Source organism: Schistocerca serialis, chromosome 3 (assembly GCF_023864345.2).
Source record: "Schistocerca serialis cubense isolate TAMUIC-IGC-003099 chromosome 3, iqSchSeri2.2, whole genome shotgun sequence".
Taxonomy (NCBI): Eukaryota; Metazoa; Arthropoda; class Insecta; order Orthoptera; family Acrididae; genus Schistocerca; species Schistocerca serialis.
The window spans coordinates 646750109-646769509 of record NC_064640.1 but is presented as its reverse complement, the minus strand read 5'-3'; the positions used below and the strand labels follow the sequence as shown (position 1 = coordinate 646769509).

Below are 19401 nucleotides of genomic sequence, written 5' to 3'. Positions count from 1 at the left end.
TGATATTCTTCACTGAATTTGCAGTCAATTTAAATCATTACAAGACAAATGCCAGCAATAAACCACTTGAATTTTTTATACAATAACAGAATATTAATAAAATACAACTGAACACCTCTAAAGTTCCATACATGAAGATGAAACACAACAAAATTCTTGGTCATGACAATGGAAGAAAAACTGTTAGTTGTTTTTATTCTATACTACTCCAGGTAACTAATCACAGCACGTAAATATAGGAATAGATAACTTGATTTAGGCAATGCATACTTTTAGTAGTTTTTGACAGTTTTAAGTTTTCTGCTTACATCATTTGCTCCAGTGGAATTTGGCCTTCAGGCAGACGTGGTCGTCTGCGAAGCAGACGAATACATTCTGTATGCACATAAACAAATCCCATGGCGCTGGTCACTGAAACAAACCTCAGCCATCTCATACATTCTCTCTAATAAAATACACTTTCTTATTGTCAGTTTTGTCATACATGATTGGATAAAGATGTCACAGATATATATTTACGAATTAAAACGATGGATAGTTGTCGAAATTAGCCATGAGCAAGCTGTCGTTAATTTAAATGGTTCATTATATTTAGCTACTGTGCAGATGCAGAATTTAGCTGTATTATATATCAGCAAAAACACAATGTTCACAGAGTCAGATTTCTTGTTCTTACGTGAGACCAAATTTATGTTCAGTTATAGGTCTGTATTAATCGGCCATTGTTAAGAATCAGACACACTGTACCACTATGTCATGATTTCTGTGCCCCCTCCCCCACCCTCTGCAAGTTTTCTACTCTCCCTCACTCTCCTACCGCTGTCTCTATCTCACTCCCTCCCTCCTTCCATCCCCTCGCCACCTTCTTTCGCTCTCTAACACAATGCATTAACAAACTCAGCTAACTGTTACCTTCAATTTCATTCAAGCAGAAAACTGCACTCGAATATGCGGAATACGTGTCTCTCACCGGAGACAACTATTAGTGCTGATATGGACTAATATTACGAAACCAGTGGTCCTATGACATTCAACTCTCTCTCCTTTCTTTGTCTAGAGACAAAGAAGCGGTTAGGTGAGTGTAGTTTTAGTCTTTAGTTACAGTTCAACACTGCTGCTTAGTTAGAAAATTATGAACATAAGAATATCCGATCAAATGTGCCACGAGCACGAGATTTTTTTTTTTTGTTCGTGGTAACCAAAATTTCACTTTAGATGGAGATTCACTATTGCAGAGGAACAATTAAATAATATCAGACATGAGAGAGGGATGTTTGAAAGAGTTCACAGTATTTGCAAATGATTTCGAAGATAATTCCAGCAATTTATCAAAGATCGTTCACAGTCTTTGAAGTCATCTCTTACAGCAAAAGTTGTGACTCACATCAAACTTAGCAACGAGATTAGTGTCTGGTGCCACTTACAGGTCAACGATTATGTTCAGGTAGCTTGTCGTGACTCCGAACCATTGCAAGGAAAAAGGAATATGCCAATCACACGAGGCAAATGTCAGGTGTAGGTCGTTGCAAGGAGTTTTGAGAGAGGCAGTTTCTCAGCGTATGACGCTGCATACCAAAAATTTGTGTGGAAGCATCTGGTATGTCAATCGTTTGATTGAGATGATTATTACGTCTGAATTATTGTAAAAAACGAAATTGTTCACCAAAAAATAGTGACGTCTGTTATGGATCTTTTTGTTGGGATGTGAGGGCTACAAGTCTTCAGAAACTGCGTCAGATTCCAGTGTTAATAAAGACGCAGCTTATCGTAGAACGAGCTGTTTCTCAACTTTAGAGAACGTTACAATGTAGAGCGTGTAAAATAATATTATCCTTATTAACACAGTGTGCTTTTAATTGTACATCACGAAAACAGGTAATAAAGTGAACACCAACAAAGGTAAAAGAAGGTTAATGCAGTATGGAAACTACGTTAGATATCAATGTTAATAAAGAGTGTAAAGGATATGAAATACTATTACCCTTCTTAACACAGGGCGTTTTAAATTGAACGAAATTGATGTTTCGAAAGGAGGTAATAAGACGAACATCAACAAAGGTAAAACTAATCAGTTGATTACGACGGAATTTGATTAGAAAATGAGACACTAAAAGCAGCTGACGAGGTTTGCTATTTTAGCAGAAAAACTGCTGAACATATTAAATAGACTATAAAATGCTGACTGTCAGTACTAAAAGAAACGTCTCTGAAAAACAGAAATATTTCAAAATGCGATAAGTGTTAGGTCTTTCCTGAAAGTATCTGTCTGAAGCGTAGTCTGTTATGGAAGTGAAACGTGGACGATGAACTGTACAGGCATGAAGAAAACAGAAGGTCTGAAATGTGGTGCCACAGAGGAATGTTGAAAATCGGTGGAGTTGCTTGGATGACTAATGAAGAGGTACGGAACCGAATATGCGACAACTGATATTCATTACAAAAAAATGGTTCAAATGGCTCTGAGCACAATGGGACTTAATATCTGAGGTCATCAGTCCCCTAGAACTTAGAACTACTTAAACCTAAATAACCTAAGCACATCACACACATCCATGCCCGAAGCAGGATTCGAACCTGCGACCATAGCAGTCACGCGGTTCCAGACTGAAGTGCCTAGAACCGCTCGGCCACCGCGGCCGGCGAAATTCATTACACTACATGACTAAAGAAGGTATAGGCTTGTATGACAAATGCTGAGGCAGGTACGAATTGTTGATCTTAGTAATGAGATGAAGCGTGTGAGATAAAAATTGTAGGGGGTGATCAAGGTTTCCCTACAATAAACAGTTTCAAGAGAATGAAGGTTATAACAGTTCTGCAGAGATAGACTTGCAAAAGATAAACTAGCGTGGAGAGGTGCTACAAACTAGTCTTCAGACTGAAGATCACAATAACAACAAAATTCAGTATGCTTTCCGCTTATATTTTTTGATACACTTTATAATACGCCAAGAAACAACATGAAGATTGTTTATGTATCATAAGAATAACTCCAGTTGTCGCGCCAGAAACCTATAAAGAATGGCTTGCAGTAGGAAACAAGAAAGCAGGTTGTGCAATGTAATGGCTTCAGATATATAAAAAAAAAAGAAAACAAGAATTTCCTCCTCGAGCTATATATCGACTTTTGGAGTATTGCTGCAGTTTGGAAATTAGTACGTTGTCAAATGGATAGCATGAAATACATAATTTATTAGTTAAAGAGGTAGAAAAATCATATATAGCAACCAAGCAGGAAACAAAATACACGGGTTTCAATAAATTAGGTAAAAACCACTAAAACACCAGTAAGTAAAAATTGTTCAAATTAAATTAGATTGTTGTGTTGCAGCAGTAGTCTGCAAGAGAATCTCACTTGAAAACTAGAAAATTTTCCCTCTACTTTCTTCCTTTTTGTATGGCAAACAATTGCATGTTTAGGAGTAGAATGCATGTTGCTGCAGGCAGAGCAGGAAAAAGCAGCTGAGAGAGTAGAGTTGTTCTCACAGTTACATGCATTACAGCCTGGGAATTGGCAGATGAAAGTCTTAAAGTGTCTGCCGAGTGGTAAACTACGGTTCTTCTCTACTTCATGTAGAGAAACAAAACTACTATACGAAGTCAAGCACCCAGAAAGTTCAGGTGTGCATGGTCAAAGCCAATATTACGCGCCTATGTCTTGTATTTGAGACCGCACAACAGCAGAAAGTAGCCACATCCTCTGCATAAAATACAGGCAGCTATTACTGTAACTACCTGATGGAATACACCATCAGGTACAGAATACAGAAAATGACAAGAAGGCTGAATGTATGCAAGGCGGTTAAACACGTTGAGTACGACTTACAAGGGGACTGCGCCTACCCGTCATCACTGACTTCGACCCAATTTATGGTAAATGCAGGGCTTGGCCCGAAATAAAACGGGCAGAAGTGATAGCTCCATACGGCCAAACGTTTAGAAAAAAATGACGGGTCAGGCTACGCATGAGACATTTTCGTTAGTGTAATTTCAAGCAATCTCTGGCACAACCGAAAGAGTAGGGAACGCTCAACCGAGCGTCGTGGGCCGAATCCCTCTGGGAAAACATTTTCATGTTCAGCTTTTACATTACTTACACTGCAAATAAATCGAAATATGAACAAAATAGCCCACTCATATACAGCGCTACATGTTACAGCCCTTTCTGGAAAATTATTGCGAACAGTCTACATATGGCTACAAGAGAGCTCTTTTGGAACGAAGATGGGCACGTGGCAAAATATAGTAATGTCGTCAATACTTCATCAAAATGTGAGAGGGTTTCATCAGCCTTACACAAAAAAAAAAAAAATTGTGTGTAACGTGATGAGGCGCTGTGTGTAGGAGGCCAAATTTCTTCTGTTAACTGACTCGTGGAACGGACAAACAAATCCCCAATTATACGACGAGAGTTTTCAGGATGAAGAAGGATTGTCATCGTGCACAACTAAAGTGACTTCACTCAAATGCACTCCGTTAGTGCAACTCGGTGATATCCGTTTTTATCGTCAGGTACAGACTTTGATTAAAAATCTTCAAAATTGCTACTATGTGACCGAGAGAGAAAAATACATCACATCCCGAGAAGAATGCATCAAAATATAGTCCATTGGGCATCAGCACCTATCCTCGTCAATATTTGGCGAAATCATGTGTACCGCGTGATTTGCTGCCAGTCTCTGCATCTCTGCAATGCGGGCGAATCTTTTATATATGTAAAAGAGGTTTGATTTTCTTTAGAAGTTTTCAAACAAACACGTAATTCTCAAAATTCGGCGTTTATGGCGTGCGCAAGATGCCGAGAAAATTGCTACTTTCCCTGTTTTTGCGATGAATATCACCCCAGCAGGTGTAAATTGGGTGTAATGCTCACCGCATCCGTGGTGTTTTCGATAAGGCCACATGTGTTCCCCGGTTAGTTCTAAATGGTGAGCACCTCAGGGAGCTCAGTATTCGTTTGCTGGGTACAGACATGGCGAGCCCAGGTTTACTGAGCTGGGGACTGGTGATCGTCACCAGTTTTTTGGCATGCTTCAGCGACCACCGTGTGGCACGGCGGTGGAATCTTGTATGTCGCAGGGAACGGGGCTCTTGGCTTGATTGCCTTGACTTTGAGAATAGTAAAAACCTAATTAAAAAAGCAAAAGAACTTCAATCTCAAATTGTGCTGCGTGCCGATGAGATGCATGCCAGTTGAGACGGAACAGTCGTTAGCGGGCAGCCTCTGGGGAACCTGCTGCACCGAAGTTGTATAAGGCGTACCCAGGCAAGCAGGGCTCTATTTGGGTAGATGCTTTGTTCCCTAACTGTTTGCTGGACTTCCGTGAAGTCTAAACCTCTTTCCTTTACTCCCAGGAGTTCGTGTCTATTCCACCTGAGACATCTGTGTTGTAAAGGACTTGTGAGATGCCAGAAAATTATCGGTAGGGATACCAAAAAACTGCAACCGGAATGAGGAAGCATGAGGATCGGTGAAGTTCAGAATGTCATGAAACGGGATGAAGGCGAACTCCCAATGGCAGCGTCTGACATTCCATTTACCAAAGTTGCCCGAATGTGTTGTGGCCGACCTTCTCCACGTTAACGTTAGGCCCTATGTGCCAAATGTAACGCTCTACTTTAAGAGTCAACACTTTGGTCGTACCACCATGGGTCATAATGGTTACGCTATCTATGGAAGATGCAGCCTTCACTGCCCACGACTCCAGCATCCAACGTACTACCCAGCCCATGTGTGTCAATTGCTCCAAAGTCCATCCTGTTTTGAGCAAAGAATGTCCTGTCTTTGCAAAAGAGAAGAATATCCAGGAAATTAATGTGACACAGCAGCTCTAATATACGGACGCGAAAAAGACGTTCAAGGCTTCGGAGACACCAACTTCTGTGCAGTCATTTGTTCAATGTTGAAGCAGCCTGTGCAGAAAACTGGCGTTGGCAGCTGACCATTGCACCTCCACCTGCACCTGTCAACCGCTAGTCCAACAACAACCAAGCCTATCCACCACGGCAGTAATGGTGGCTGGGGAACATACTCTTCCAAAAGGTAACAAACTCTCACAACAGATGATATATGAGTCCCAAAAAACTGTTTGTGTTAAAATGGCCTTGCCATCATCCCTGAAGTCCAAGCTGTGGTCGAAAACCATCAAACCAAAATGATCAGGTCCGAAGACATCAGACCACGCAACCTTTGTCCTGTCCGATCGATCGGACGATGGTGCAGGTGTCGACGTCTGCCTGAGGGAACCGACGAGTCCTTCACGTTACCATCCCCACTCCCCTCTGATACAATCTCCTCACCACGGAGGTACGGAAAGGGGAGAGATAGAGGAAAACTTTACCGTTTAGATGGCTTCCTACTGCAGTGAAACTTGAATGGTTTCAGGATACATGTGGAGGAACTACGTCTGTTAACTCAGGGTACGCCAATATGTCTCTGTCTTCAAGACACACATTTTAAATTCTCCGATGCCCCTGAGCTATGTGATTATTTTCTCCAAAAGGATGACCTTAGTGGAGAGAGAGCTAAAGCAGGAGTGGCTACTTTCGTCAACAATGCCTACCATCTCTCGCTTCTCTCCCTCACAAACAGCATGCTATTATGTGATGACTAACTGAAACCCTCAGCTGCCGACAGGTGTTGTTGATATACCTCGATGCGGACAGCTGAAAATGTGTGCCCCAACCGGGACTCGAACCCGGGATCTCCTGCTTACATGGCAGACGCTCTATCCATCTGAGCCACAGAGGGAATCGCCAAAGCGTGAGCGAGTAATGAGCGGATGGGCAAATGTCTATAAGGTACATTACATATGTAGAATTGTGGACAGTTGGGAATGGTAGTCTCACGGGAACGCGCAAGGGATAAGTCCCTGCAGTCGCGCTATTCATCTGTGTCCTAGGTGGCTCAGATGGATAGAGCGTCTGCCATGTAAGCAGGAGATCCCGGGTTCGAGTCCCAGTCGGGGCACACATTTTCAGCTGTCCACATCGAGGTATATCAACAACACCTGTCGGCAGCTGAGGGTTTCAATTAGTCATCATTTATTCCAGGGAAAAGCTGCACGGTCATCAACAGTATTCTGTTCTTTCGAGAATAGTTACTGTCTTCATATATATAGTTAAGGGCTACCCAGCCACTGACCTTCGTCTGTGCGAATGCGCACAGGTTGCCCAAACTCTTACGGGAATCGCCAAAGCGTGCGCGAGTAATGAGTGGATGGGCAAATGTCTATAAGGTACATTACATATGTAGAATTGTGGACAGTTGGGAATGTGAGTCTCACGGGAAGCGTGCAAGGGATAAGTCCCTGCAGTCGCGCTATTCATCTGTGTCCTCGGTGGCTCAGATGGATAGAGCGTCTGCCATGTAAGCAGGAGATCCCGGGTTCGAGTCCCGGTCGGGGCACACATTTTCAGCTGTCCACATAGAGGTATATCAACAACACCTGTCGGCAGCTGAGGGTTTCAGTTAGTCATCATTTATTCCAGGGAAAAGCTGCACGGCCATCAGCAGATTTCTGTTCTTTCGAGAACAGTTATTGTCTTCATATATATAGCATGCTATTAGTCGCTGTATTGGTGCATGTGCGTCATCAGTTGACAATATGTTCGTTCTACCTGCTCCCAAATGAGTGCTAGATGAAGAGGCTCCCATGGCATCCTTACTCAGCTCCCAGACCCTCTCAACCTGTGTCGTGATTGTAAAACAACATAATGTGCTTTAGGGCTCTGCGGCAATCTTCCCCCTGGGTAGAGCAGCTGAGAACCTTCTCTTGTTCTCACATGCGTGTATGCTGAACATGGGGCAGAGCACATACTTCAACACTGCTACAGTGTCGTTTACTGCTGTCTCTCTCGGTATGCTCTCCAACACCTGCACACACTGCTCAATGGTAACTGGTTGATGACTTGCACTCAAGTGACGATTTCCCAGTCTGGATTCACCTGCCAGACAGTGTGAAACCTGAAAGACAACCACCATGATGGATGCTTCGAAGGGCAAACTGGATGCTTTACAGCCAACATGATGTGTTTGATCACAGTAACAGTGTCCAAGAATGGGTTGATCATATTACCCAAACAATCTGCCATACTGCTGAAGCATCCATTCTGCAGTCTTTAGGCCAGCTATAAAGGCAGCCTGTCTCTTGGTGTAGCGACCAATGCTACTCTGTAATCAGGTCCAGGTGGGCAGTTCTGCGTAGGTACAAGCGCCAGTCAACTGGAGAGAACCACACAGTATTTCGGGTAGCGAGAGCGAAATGTTGCCGAATTATTGAGGAGAACAGTTCCTGACCACCATAAACTGTTTCACTGAAAGTACAGTCGTATGCGAGGCCATCAGGAGGATTTCTGTAAGAGGTGGGAGGTGACGATTTGATGCTGCAATAGGGAATTGAAGTCTGAATACCACCCCATGAGACAGTGTTCAGACCTTGGTGGTCTATTTTCCCATAGCCACCGCCACAGCCCATCAGGATTTAGATTTCTAGCGTTAGAGAGTGGCTGCTGGGAGGGTCAGTTGAGATTCAGTTTCACCACGGGTGGAAAAGACAACTGCCGCATCCCCACGTTAGAGCTGAATACTGCATTATTTGCAGCTCGTGGTACATCATCTGGTCACTACAGGGTCCATTATAGTGTGTTACAGCACCTCACGGGGCACAGAAAGGGAATACTTCTCGCCACTTTTAATCTCATTTTGACATTAGGTTACTTTCCTAATTTGTGTAGAAGTGACATTTTAATTCCACTCTTAACACCTGGGAAGGACCAAATATACGTGAGTAGTTATCGTAATATTGTCCTCAGTAGTTGGGTGGAAAAACATTGGACTTGCTGCCCTGTTTTGATCCTAGAATCCTGACTGCTCCTTGGTCGCTTTCACTATGGGTTCATGAGGTATCGCTCCCCTTTGATGACCTAGCCTTCCTGCAAGCGGCTATACAACAGGCTTTCCTGTACCGGCATAATCTCCTAGGTATATTTTTTGACATTGATAGGCGCGGGATTAGCCGAGCGGTCTCAGGCGCTGCAGTCATGGACTGTGCAGCTGGTCCCGGCGGAGGTTCGAGTCCTCCCTCGGGTATGGGTGTGTGTGTTTGTCCTTAGGATAATTTAGGTTAAGTAGTGTGTAAGCTTAGGGACTGATGACCTTAGCAGTTAAGTCCCATAAGATTTCACACACATTTGAACTTTTTTTTTTTTTTTGACATCGATAAGGCCCAAGATATTACTTAGCAGCATAGCGTTCTCGGGCAGCTTGGTGAATGGGGTTTTAGAGGGTGTCTTCCAGTCTTCAAATAGTCTTCTGTCGCCCAGTCATTTAAGGTATCAAGTCAATGATTCCCTCTCTGATCACTCTGAGCAGGAGAACGTTGTTCCTCAAGGTAGTGTTTGAAGCGTGACTGTCTTTGCAATAGCTATTAATACTATCTCGTCCATTGTTACATTTCGTGTCCAGTGTTCTTTGTTTGTTGATGACTTCCCTGTCTTTTGTTTCTTTTCAAGTGTTGCAACAACAACTCATCAGTTGCAACTGACTCTTCAACAGTAGTGAATGGACAGAGGAGACAGGTTTTTAATTCTCATTTGAGAAATCTGTGTGCGTCCTTTTTAGTCATTCCTGTTCGGTTTTCAACTTCCCTGAGTTGAGGACGAAGGATTCTTAAACTTAAAGACATGGTGAAATTTCTGAGTCTGATATTTGACTCTAAACTTACATCGTTGCCATACCTTAAAAGGGCCTGAAAAGACGCTCCATGAAAGTACAGCATTTCAAAATATCTTATACACAATTCACGAGGAGCAGGCCTGGTTTGTCTGTACCAGTTTATCAGGGCCTTAGTGCGATCTCGGCTTGATTGTGGGTTCCTGGTGTATGGATCTGACGAACATCTTATTTAAAAATGTTGAACGTGGTGTACCATGAAGGACTTAGGCTCGCCACTGGGGCCATATTATTTAGCAAATGATTTTTAAACGTTTTTTTAAATTTAACTTTACCCTCTTTGGATGTACAAATCATTTTGATTCCTATCACATTTTTAGCAAAGAGGCTACGACTGACAGTGTAATCCACAGCTCATCGAACCACTCACAAAAATATAAGATTGCTGCTTCACGTGCAATGGTGCACCGAGCTACCAAAGTACCCCTTTACGAAAAGGAATATAAAAATGAACTTGAAATTATCAGGTACATTGCAAGCTCCAGCAGCTACACAATTCAGGCTGTGGACACCCTTATTCAGCAAATGCAACATAGAGGAGTTGATGGTATTCACCATCGCATTACCCTGACACCCACCGATGAGTATATTCCGTGAAATTCAATCAGTAAGCTACTCTATTTAGGTTAAATTTCGGATCAAGCTGGCCAATGACTCAAAACATTTGGAGTCACAGTGGCATGTTTTATACCGAGTGGTTCAAATGGTTCAAATGGCTCTGAGCACTATGGGACTTAACTTCTGTGGTCATAAGTCCCCTAGAACTTAGAACTACTTAAACCTAACTAACCTAAGGACATCACACACGTCCATGCCCGAGGCAGGACTCGAACCTGCGACCGTAGCGGTCTCGCGGTTCCAGACTGCAGCGCCCAGAACCGCACGGCCACTTCGGCCGGCCTATACCGAGTGGAACTGGTCTTCAGTACCGGCACCAAGAAGCTAGGACCCACAACCGCCACATGGGCTCCGGTATTTGTCAAATTAAGTACGATGATTGCCAATGCCTCTTTATCAGACAGGCATGGCGCACTTTTAACATCGTATTCAAGGAAAATCGGGACCTTAATTATTCTAAGTCCATTCCGTCCAGTCATTTGAAAATCAATGGGCACTCTGCTGGTGATATATATACCAATTTGAGTATCCTTCATCGTCACCACAAAGGTCACTTCATTAATTTACTAGAGGGAATAGAAATTACGCACAGCTTAAATAAGAACCCATCAACAACCCTAAAAGAGGAAACCACGCTGAAGCAAATGTATCTTCTAATTAATTATTCTTTTTTTGAAATCGCGCTCAAACCTCACCAATATTCCTTTCAAACTCATTTCTCAAAAATTTTAATCTTCTTTTCATCCCTTTAAATTCTGTCGCCAACTGGTACTATTTCTCCTTGTGGTAGCAAGGGACAGGGGCCACAGAAAGAGAACAGTATCTGACAGTTTCGTCATTGGCACAAACATCAGATTTGCCTCGCTGCCTCAGGTAACTACGGAAGAGGCCCAGGTAGATGTAAGTGTAGTCAGGACTCAACAGACTTTCACCAGTAAACCAACTGTTTAAAAAAAGTAGAAAGTAGGAGGAAAGTTCTGTTGTTAGGTAGTAACCATGGAAGAGGTGTGGGCCAGATCTTGCAAAAAAAATTAGGTGACAGGTTACAGTTCACAACTTTTTTCAAGCCCAGTGCATGTCTTAGGCAAGTGATAGAGAATGTTGGATCATTGTCCAAGGGTTTTTCAAAGCAGGATCATGTTGTGATAGTGGGTGGTTCGGGAAACACTATTGATTTGGATCAGGGCTACAATATTGAGTGTGACCTGGTAAAAGTGGCATCTGTAACAAACAACACAAATGTTGGCTTGGTTCCTGCTTTTATGCGGTGTGATCGGTCCCCAATTGAACAGCTCTGTCAGGAGTGTCGATATGGAGCCCTGCCATGCGGGGTAGCTGTGCGGTCTCAGGCGTCTTGTCACGGTCTGTTAGTTTAAGTTTGATAAAATTGTGTGTAAGCTTAGGGATCGATGACCTCAGCAGTTTGGTCCGATAACAGCTTACCACAAATTTCCAAATTTTCCTATGGAGCCAAATCAGCTGCTTCAGGAAGCTACTTTTCAGGCATAGGTTTGGTTCTTGTTGATGGTATTGATAGGTGGGATTTCAGAAGACATGACCGGCATCTCAATAAGGATGGGAAGGGTAAATTGGCTGGGATGATAGTAAAAGCCTTAAAGGGGGGATGGGGGGGCGGGGGCGCTCTAAAACTCGTGTGAGTACCTCTTTTGTATGTTAAGATCGGTGTCCAATAATTCAACATTGAATGAAATTAAGCTTAATGAGAAGCTCACACAGACAGGTACTAGACATGTTGAAATATGACAAGATTCTAGTAAAAGTTCAGAGAAAAATAATGTTGTATATCGCAAGATTGTCTTTAAAGGCACAGCGAAAAATAAGTTAGTTATTGCATCAGAATATCAGGGGATTAAAAAACAAAGTAGATGGGCTCCTTGTTTGTTTATAAGATTTAGAAGCTGACAGTGGAAAGATGTACGATGCCTGTCTGTACATCATATAGTCACAGATATAGAAAAGGAAGATTAGGTGGAAATAAGCTTTCAGCACATGAAGGGCTTATTTCAATAGTGGTACAAGTCCATTACCTCCACTTTTCTGTCTATAATGCTTCTGACGTTAATGGTCCAAACAAACAGAAAGAAAGGTTCATCGCTAGCAAGAAGCCATATGCTTGCATATTTCTGGTATCTCAACTGCAGATTTTTCAGCGCTCATTTAACTTTAGGACTCTGTATCTCAGAATGAACAAAAATGGACTTCTACCACTATTGAAATAAGCCCTTCACATGTAAGTAGAGACACTCTGGAGACAGGAAGAGTTGCCATATGTATTAAAATATGTTACAGAGTGAAAAATTTAGAAACTAGAAAATTTTGTGTAGAGCAACATATAGAAGCATGTATATGCGAGCTTAAACTGAATAATTGTATTTTTATAATTGTAGTCGTGTATAGGTCCTCAATTGGAAATTTTCAACTATTTGTGAATTACTTGGATTCTTTGTTGTGCTACCTGTCAGACAGAGGGAAGCAAATTGTTGTTTGTGGAGATTTCAATGTAAATCTTCTGACAGTGTCCGATAGAAAGCTTGACCTTGAAGTATTAATTGGTTCTTTCAATTTGAAGTCAGTTATTGATAGATAATGTTTTTATAGACCAAGATAACAATTTAACAATTGAAAATTTTAGGGAAAGCTTGCAACAGTTAGACTGGGATGAGGTACACAGGAAATCTGATGCTAACTTAAAATCTAACCTATTTCATGATGGCTTTATGAGTGTATTTGAAAAGAGGTTCCCTAACAAAACGGTGAAATATAACTGTAATAAACCGTCTAAGAAGCTATGGCTCAAAAAAAGGGATAAAAATATGTTGTAAACAGAAAAGGGAACAGTATCTTACAGCTAGAAGGAGTAAGGATCCAGAAACAATGAAACATTGTAGAAAATACTGCATTGTATTCAGAAAAATTATTAAAAATCCCAGATGTATGTGCAGAATGCCTGATATTAGATCATCTGATAATAAATTTAAAACAATTTGGAATATAGTTAAAAGAGAAACAGGGCAACCGAGATCACAAGAAGACTGCATTTGTATCACACTCAATGAAAATTTGTTAACATAAAGGTCAAAAGTAGCAAACATTTTAATTATCATTTTGAAGCGTTTTAGAGAAAATAGGATCCAGTTATTCATAAGAAAATGCAAGACAGTATACAGAAGAAGCAATACCTATGCAGTTTGATAAAATTTAAATTATAAAAATAATAAAGTCACTCAAAAGTAAAAGCTTACATGGAACTGATGACATTTCCAACAGAGTACTAAAAGCTTGTTGCCATCAGGTAAGTAGGATTATCAGCCACATATGAAGTAGCTCATAACATTTACCAGATAGACTGAAATAAACTGTTGTTAAACCACTACATAAAAAAGGGGATAGGTCTGATGCTAACAAATACTGTCCAATATCACTTCTGACAATTTTATCCAAAATTCTGGAAAAAGTAATGTATTCTAGAGTAGCATCACGTATTTGTAAAAATGAAGTATTAACAAAATGTCAGTTTGGATTTCGGAAAGGCTTTTCAACAGAAAATACTCTCAGTGCTTTTACTGATCAAATATTAAATGCCTTGAATAACTGAACATCACCCATTGGGATATTTTGTGATCACTCAAAGGTTTTTCACTGTGTGAATCATGAAATTCTTCTAGATAAGCTTAATTATTGTGGTATGGGTGTGACAGTGTACAAATGGTTTACTTCATATTTAACTGGAAGAATGCAGAAATTTGAAATTAACAGTACAGATAGTCTGCAAAAATTCAGCAGAGCCCTCTGAGGGGGTATCAAGAATGGTGTCCCACAGGGTTCAGTTTTGGGTCCCTCATTGTTGTTAACATATATTAATGATTTGCCACTCTATATTCGTGAAGATGCATAGCTAGCTCTTTTTGCTGATGATACAAGTATATAGTAATCACATCCAACACATAATGTCTCTCAGAAAATGACTAAGTGGTTTTCTGCAAATGGACTCTCACAAAATTTTGAGAAAACACAGTGCATACAATTCTGTACAGTAAATGGCATGACACCATTGATAAATATAAACTTTGGACAGAAGTCTGTTACTAAGGCAGAATATTCAAAATTTCTGGATGTGTGCACTGACGAAAAATTGAACTGGGAGAAACACATTGATGATCTGCTGAAACAGTTAGCTTCAGCTACTTACGCTATAAGGTTTACCGCAAATTTGGGTTATATACATATCAGTAAATTAGCCAACTATGCCATTCACTGCCTTGATATGGCATCATACACTGAAGTGGCAAAAAAACTGGTATAGGCATGCATATTCAAATACAGAGATATGTAATCAGACAGAATATGGTCCTGCGGTCGGCAAAGCCTATATAAGACAACAAGTGTCTGGCGCAGTTGTTAGATCGGTTACTGCTGCTACAATGGCAGGTTATCAAGATTTAAGTGACTGTGAATGTGGTGTTACAGTTGGTGCACGAGCGATGGGACAGAGCATCTGCAAGGTAGCGATGAAGTTGGGATTTTTCCGTACGACCATTTCGCGAGTGCTTCGTCAATACCAGGAGTCCGGTAAAACATTAGATCTCAGACAGTGCTGCGGCCGGAAAAAGATCCTGCAAGATGAAGAAAATGGTTCAACGTGACATAAGTGCAACCCTTCCGCAAATTGTTGCAGATTTCAGTGCTGGGTCATCCACAAGTGTCAGCGTCAAAATTATTCAACAATACATCATCGTTATGGGCTTTTGGAGCCGAAAGTCCACAAATGTACCCTTCATGACTGCACGACACAAAGCCTTACCCCTCGCCTGGGCCCGTGAACGCCGATACTGCATTGTTGATGACTGAAAACATGTTGCCTGGTAGGACGATTCTCGTTTCAAATCGTATCGAGCGGATGGACGTGTACGGGTATGGAGACAACCTCATGAATATATGAACCCTGAATTTCAGCAGGGGACTGTTCAAACTGATGGAGGCTCTGTAATGGTGTGGGGCGTGTGTAGTTGGAGTGACGTGGGAATCCTGGTAAGCCTAGATGCGACTCTGACAGGTGAAACGTATGTAAGCATCCTATGTCTGATAACCTGCATTCATTCATGTCCATTGTGCATTCCGGTGGACTTGGGCAATTGCAGCAGGACAGTGCCACTACCCCACACGTTCAGAATTGCTAAAGAGTGGCTCCAGGAACACTTCTGAGTTTAAACACGTCCTCTGGCCACCAAACTCCCGAGACATGAACATAATTGAGGATATCTGGCCGGCCGGAGTGGCCGAGCTGTTCTAGGTGCTTCAGTCTGGAACCGCGCCACCGCTACGGTCGCAGGTTCGAATCCTGCCTTGGGTATGGATGTGTGTGATGTCCTTAGGTTAGTTAGGTTTAAGTAGTTCTAAGTTCTAGGGGACGGATGACCTTAGATGTTAAGTCCCACAGTGCTCAGAGCCATTTTTTATTTGAGGATATCTGGGATGTCTTGCACCATGCTGCTCAGAAGAGATCTCTTACGGATTTATGCACAGCCCTGCAGTATACACGATGTCAGTTCCTCCCAGTTCTAATTCGGACATTAGTCGAGTCCATGTCACGTCGTGTTGTGTCACTTCTGCTTGTTCACGGGGGCCCTAACCGATATTAGGCAGGTGTATCAGTTTCTTTGGGTCTTCAGTGTACTGTGGGGTAATTCATCATTAAGAGAAAAAGTATTCATTGCAAAAAAGCGTGTAATCAGAATAATAGCTGGAGCCCACCCAAGACCACGTTGCAGACATTTATTTAAGGAACTCGGTATAGTAACGGTACCCTCGCAATACATATATTCGCTTATGAAATTTTTATTATTAACCCATCTCATTTCGAAATAATAACGAACTGCATAGCTACAACACTAGAAGAAAGGATGGTCTTCACTATTCTGGGTTAAATCTGACTTTGGCACAGAAAGGGGGTAGTTAATGCTGCCACAAAAATCTTTGGTCATATGCCAAATAGCAATAAAAATCTGACAGATAGCCAACCAATATTTAAAAACAAATGAAAAGAATTTCTGAATGACAACTTTTTCTACTCAATAGATGAATTTTTAGATACGAAGTAGAAACTGTAAAAAAATATTAATTATATTGTATAAAGAAAACTTATGTTAAACTGACGCGTTCCATACCATTATGAAAAGTTGTATTGATGATCTATGGAAAAAGTATTAATGTTATTTAATATGTGCTATGTGGATACTCAATTCTTGTTATATTTAGTTTTTATTCAACTTTCCAATGTTGGCTAATTTGTGGCTTTTTTAAATTTAAATGTTACTTTTATATCACTTTTAACAGCTGATTGGGCAATCTCACTGTTTATGCCCGAGTACATAATTTTCACATATTTTTAATATCCTGACGACGTACGTCTGAACATCTTTTGAACAGTAATATTTTATGTGTGCACCATTTTAACGATCGTGCTAGTCTGCTCTGAGGCTATCAGCCACTAAATTGCCTTACTTTTCCTTGTAAAATGACGGTCGTTAGACTTGGTGAGTGGCTGCCTTCTACCGCCATGTTATACAGTATCTCGACTTCACGTGCGGCTGTTACCTGCCATCAGTATGGCGTCCAGTGTGTGGTTTGACAACGCGGCTCATGGTTTAAGTTCTCTTCCGTTGTTCGTTGATATTATCGTGTTTTTTTCTTCTTTCTTCTTCCTTTAACCGCTCATTAGTTTAGATAATTTTTGTTGATTATTTGGTGCAATACCCGTGTTTTATTCTGACTAACCCGACCATACTAGCTTCATATTCACAGCTAGACAGTGGCTTACCACTATTATTATAACAGACAACTGTCAAGTGGTATTATAGTTTCTCCATTTCGTACTGCAGTGTTGTTCACCTGAAAATGGACTTATAATCGTCCGGAGCCTGTCTTGAATGAGCCAATAAAACTATTTACAACTGAAACTGTTTATTATCTAATTGCTTTCATCATCATTATCATCATCACCAACACGTATAAACCATCAACTGTAAAATAATAAAAGTACATAATTTTATATATTAAGTTCTGGTGGACGCTTTATAATCCCTTCCTAGAAATTAATTTTCAATCTTAAATTTTCCTTTGATTTTTCTTTTCGAGGCTTTTATGAAAATATTGATAAGTCCAATATCTTTAACATTATTTAAGATTATTTGCAGTGTACTTAACTGATATATAAAAGAAGTTCCACATAGGGACTCAAGCCCAAGACCTTCAGACCACCGTTGTGTACTCTTTACGCTGCGCCAGTCACTCCATGGAAGATCTGTTAATATAAATGGCTCATGCCTCGCCCCACTCAAGGTAAATATGGTATTTTCTCCAAACCCTTAGCCAACTGGTGCTCCCATTTCTGTCGTTTTCATCTGTGGCAAAGCGCCGCATACATAATAAATTTGGACGAAACCGGTGATTCCGAGTATGCGCGGTCCCCTTGTAAGAGAGGACACAAACAAGCCACTGAACCACAGACAAACTTGGTTGTTCAAAGTGACAGCAGATGTGTTCTGGTTCGGTAAGAGGCCAATACCTTTAACCACTGAACAAACATCTATGGAATGATGTATTTGTACAATGCAATATCTGCATATGAGGTGGCATATTTTCATGTGGGAGCACATGAAAATTCCAAGCTAGAAGTATGGCGCACTCGTTACAGCATTGGACTGGCACTCGGAACGAATGGGATCAGATTACTTTCCGTCAGACCATATATTACGCAGTCGTTAAGGAAATGGGCCATGTATCCCGTCTCTAAAAAGTTTTTTGCTCGCAGTGAGATTACATTGTAATCCTCCTCTCGTGTTAGGAGAGAATCAGCTGTTCATAGATAATATCGTTGAGGGTTATGAACGTCCTCCTGCCAGTGAAACAGGTTATTATGTGTGTATCGTTTCTCCAGTCCCCTAAAAAAATAAAAAGTCCTAAAGTAATGATTAAAATACAGTGAGTCAGTGCTCATTCAGTGAACAGTTTATGTTTGAATGTTGAGTGTCATTGTTTCCTGATTATCGAAAGAGGTGTGGTATCTCATTCCGATACTTTTACTTGAAAGGCAGAAAATACTGACAGATAAGTCAGTTTTGGTGTCATATCTGGGCGACCATGTAATTGTGGGGTAATTCATGTTTAGGGTATGAAACGGAAGTACAGAAAATTATGTTTTGTAATAGAACTCCTTCTCCAACATACCAATAAATGGAAAATTTTCTCAGTATCGTTAGCTTCTGAAGGCGCAAGAACGTGTCCTTCCCCTTACTTTGTGTGATGTGCTGAGCGTGCAGCCTGCGTGAATATGAGATCCGGCAATGTTACTCCAATGGTTGCTGCTTCTTTGTATCAGCAGTCATTTCCCTAGGAAATACTCATGGCTAAAATTTATCAAATTAACGTTATAATTCAAGTGTTCATGGAAAATAATCACTATTCACACTGTAGGGATATGAAATCCTGAAGTTGTCTCCCTCCCCTACACAGGAATATCGGTCAGATATTAAGAATCTAAGGATCAGCATTCTACCTCCAAAAGCCTCTTATTTCTGACGTCCAACTAACCCAGTATGGGAACTTCTTTCTACTGACCCATCGGCATGGTTATTGGACTGATTCGTGCGCTTTAAATGGTGAGCAAGTCGAACGGCATCTAATCCTTCCCACACTCCAATCAGCTTTAACCCCAAATATTCTACTGAAGACCACTTTTTCAGAACTCACTCGTCTCTTATCCTACCAACCGAACGAACAATTGTCGATCGTGTGAAGCTTCCCGGTATTCTCTCTTAACTCCAAACATAATTTGTGTATTACTGAACATCATACTCCCACCCATCTCTTCCATCCGTCGGCAGGAGAGACCTGAGAGTCGGTACTCTGCACATCTGATTTGCCCGCACCACTGCTGGTATTCCGTGAAGACTGATTTCTTAATAAAGCTGACGACACCGTATTATTTGCCCTCTATCAAATATTTTCAATCTTCCCAAACATTCTATCAA

At 41.2% G+C, this 19401-nt stretch overlaps 1 protein-coding gene and 1 non-coding gene across 2 annotated transcripts in view; one reads left to right on the top strand and one right to left on the bottom strand.

Annotated features, from left to right (window-relative positions):
- LOC126469550 (uncharacterized) overlaps window positions 1-19401 on the bottom strand; it is a 304761-nt gene that overhangs the window by 6112 nt on the left and 279248 nt on the right. The window contains exon 7 of the mRNA XM_050096668.1: window positions 309-411. Within this exon, the coding sequence (XP_049952625.1) occupies window positions 309-411 (103 nt within the window). The remainder of the gene's footprint in view (window positions 1-308; window positions 412-19401) is intronic.
- On the top strand, window positions 7335-7408 carry Trnat-ugu (transfer RNA threonine (anticodon UGU)). The gene has a single exon. It is a non-coding gene; the product is annotated as a tRNA-Thr (tRNA).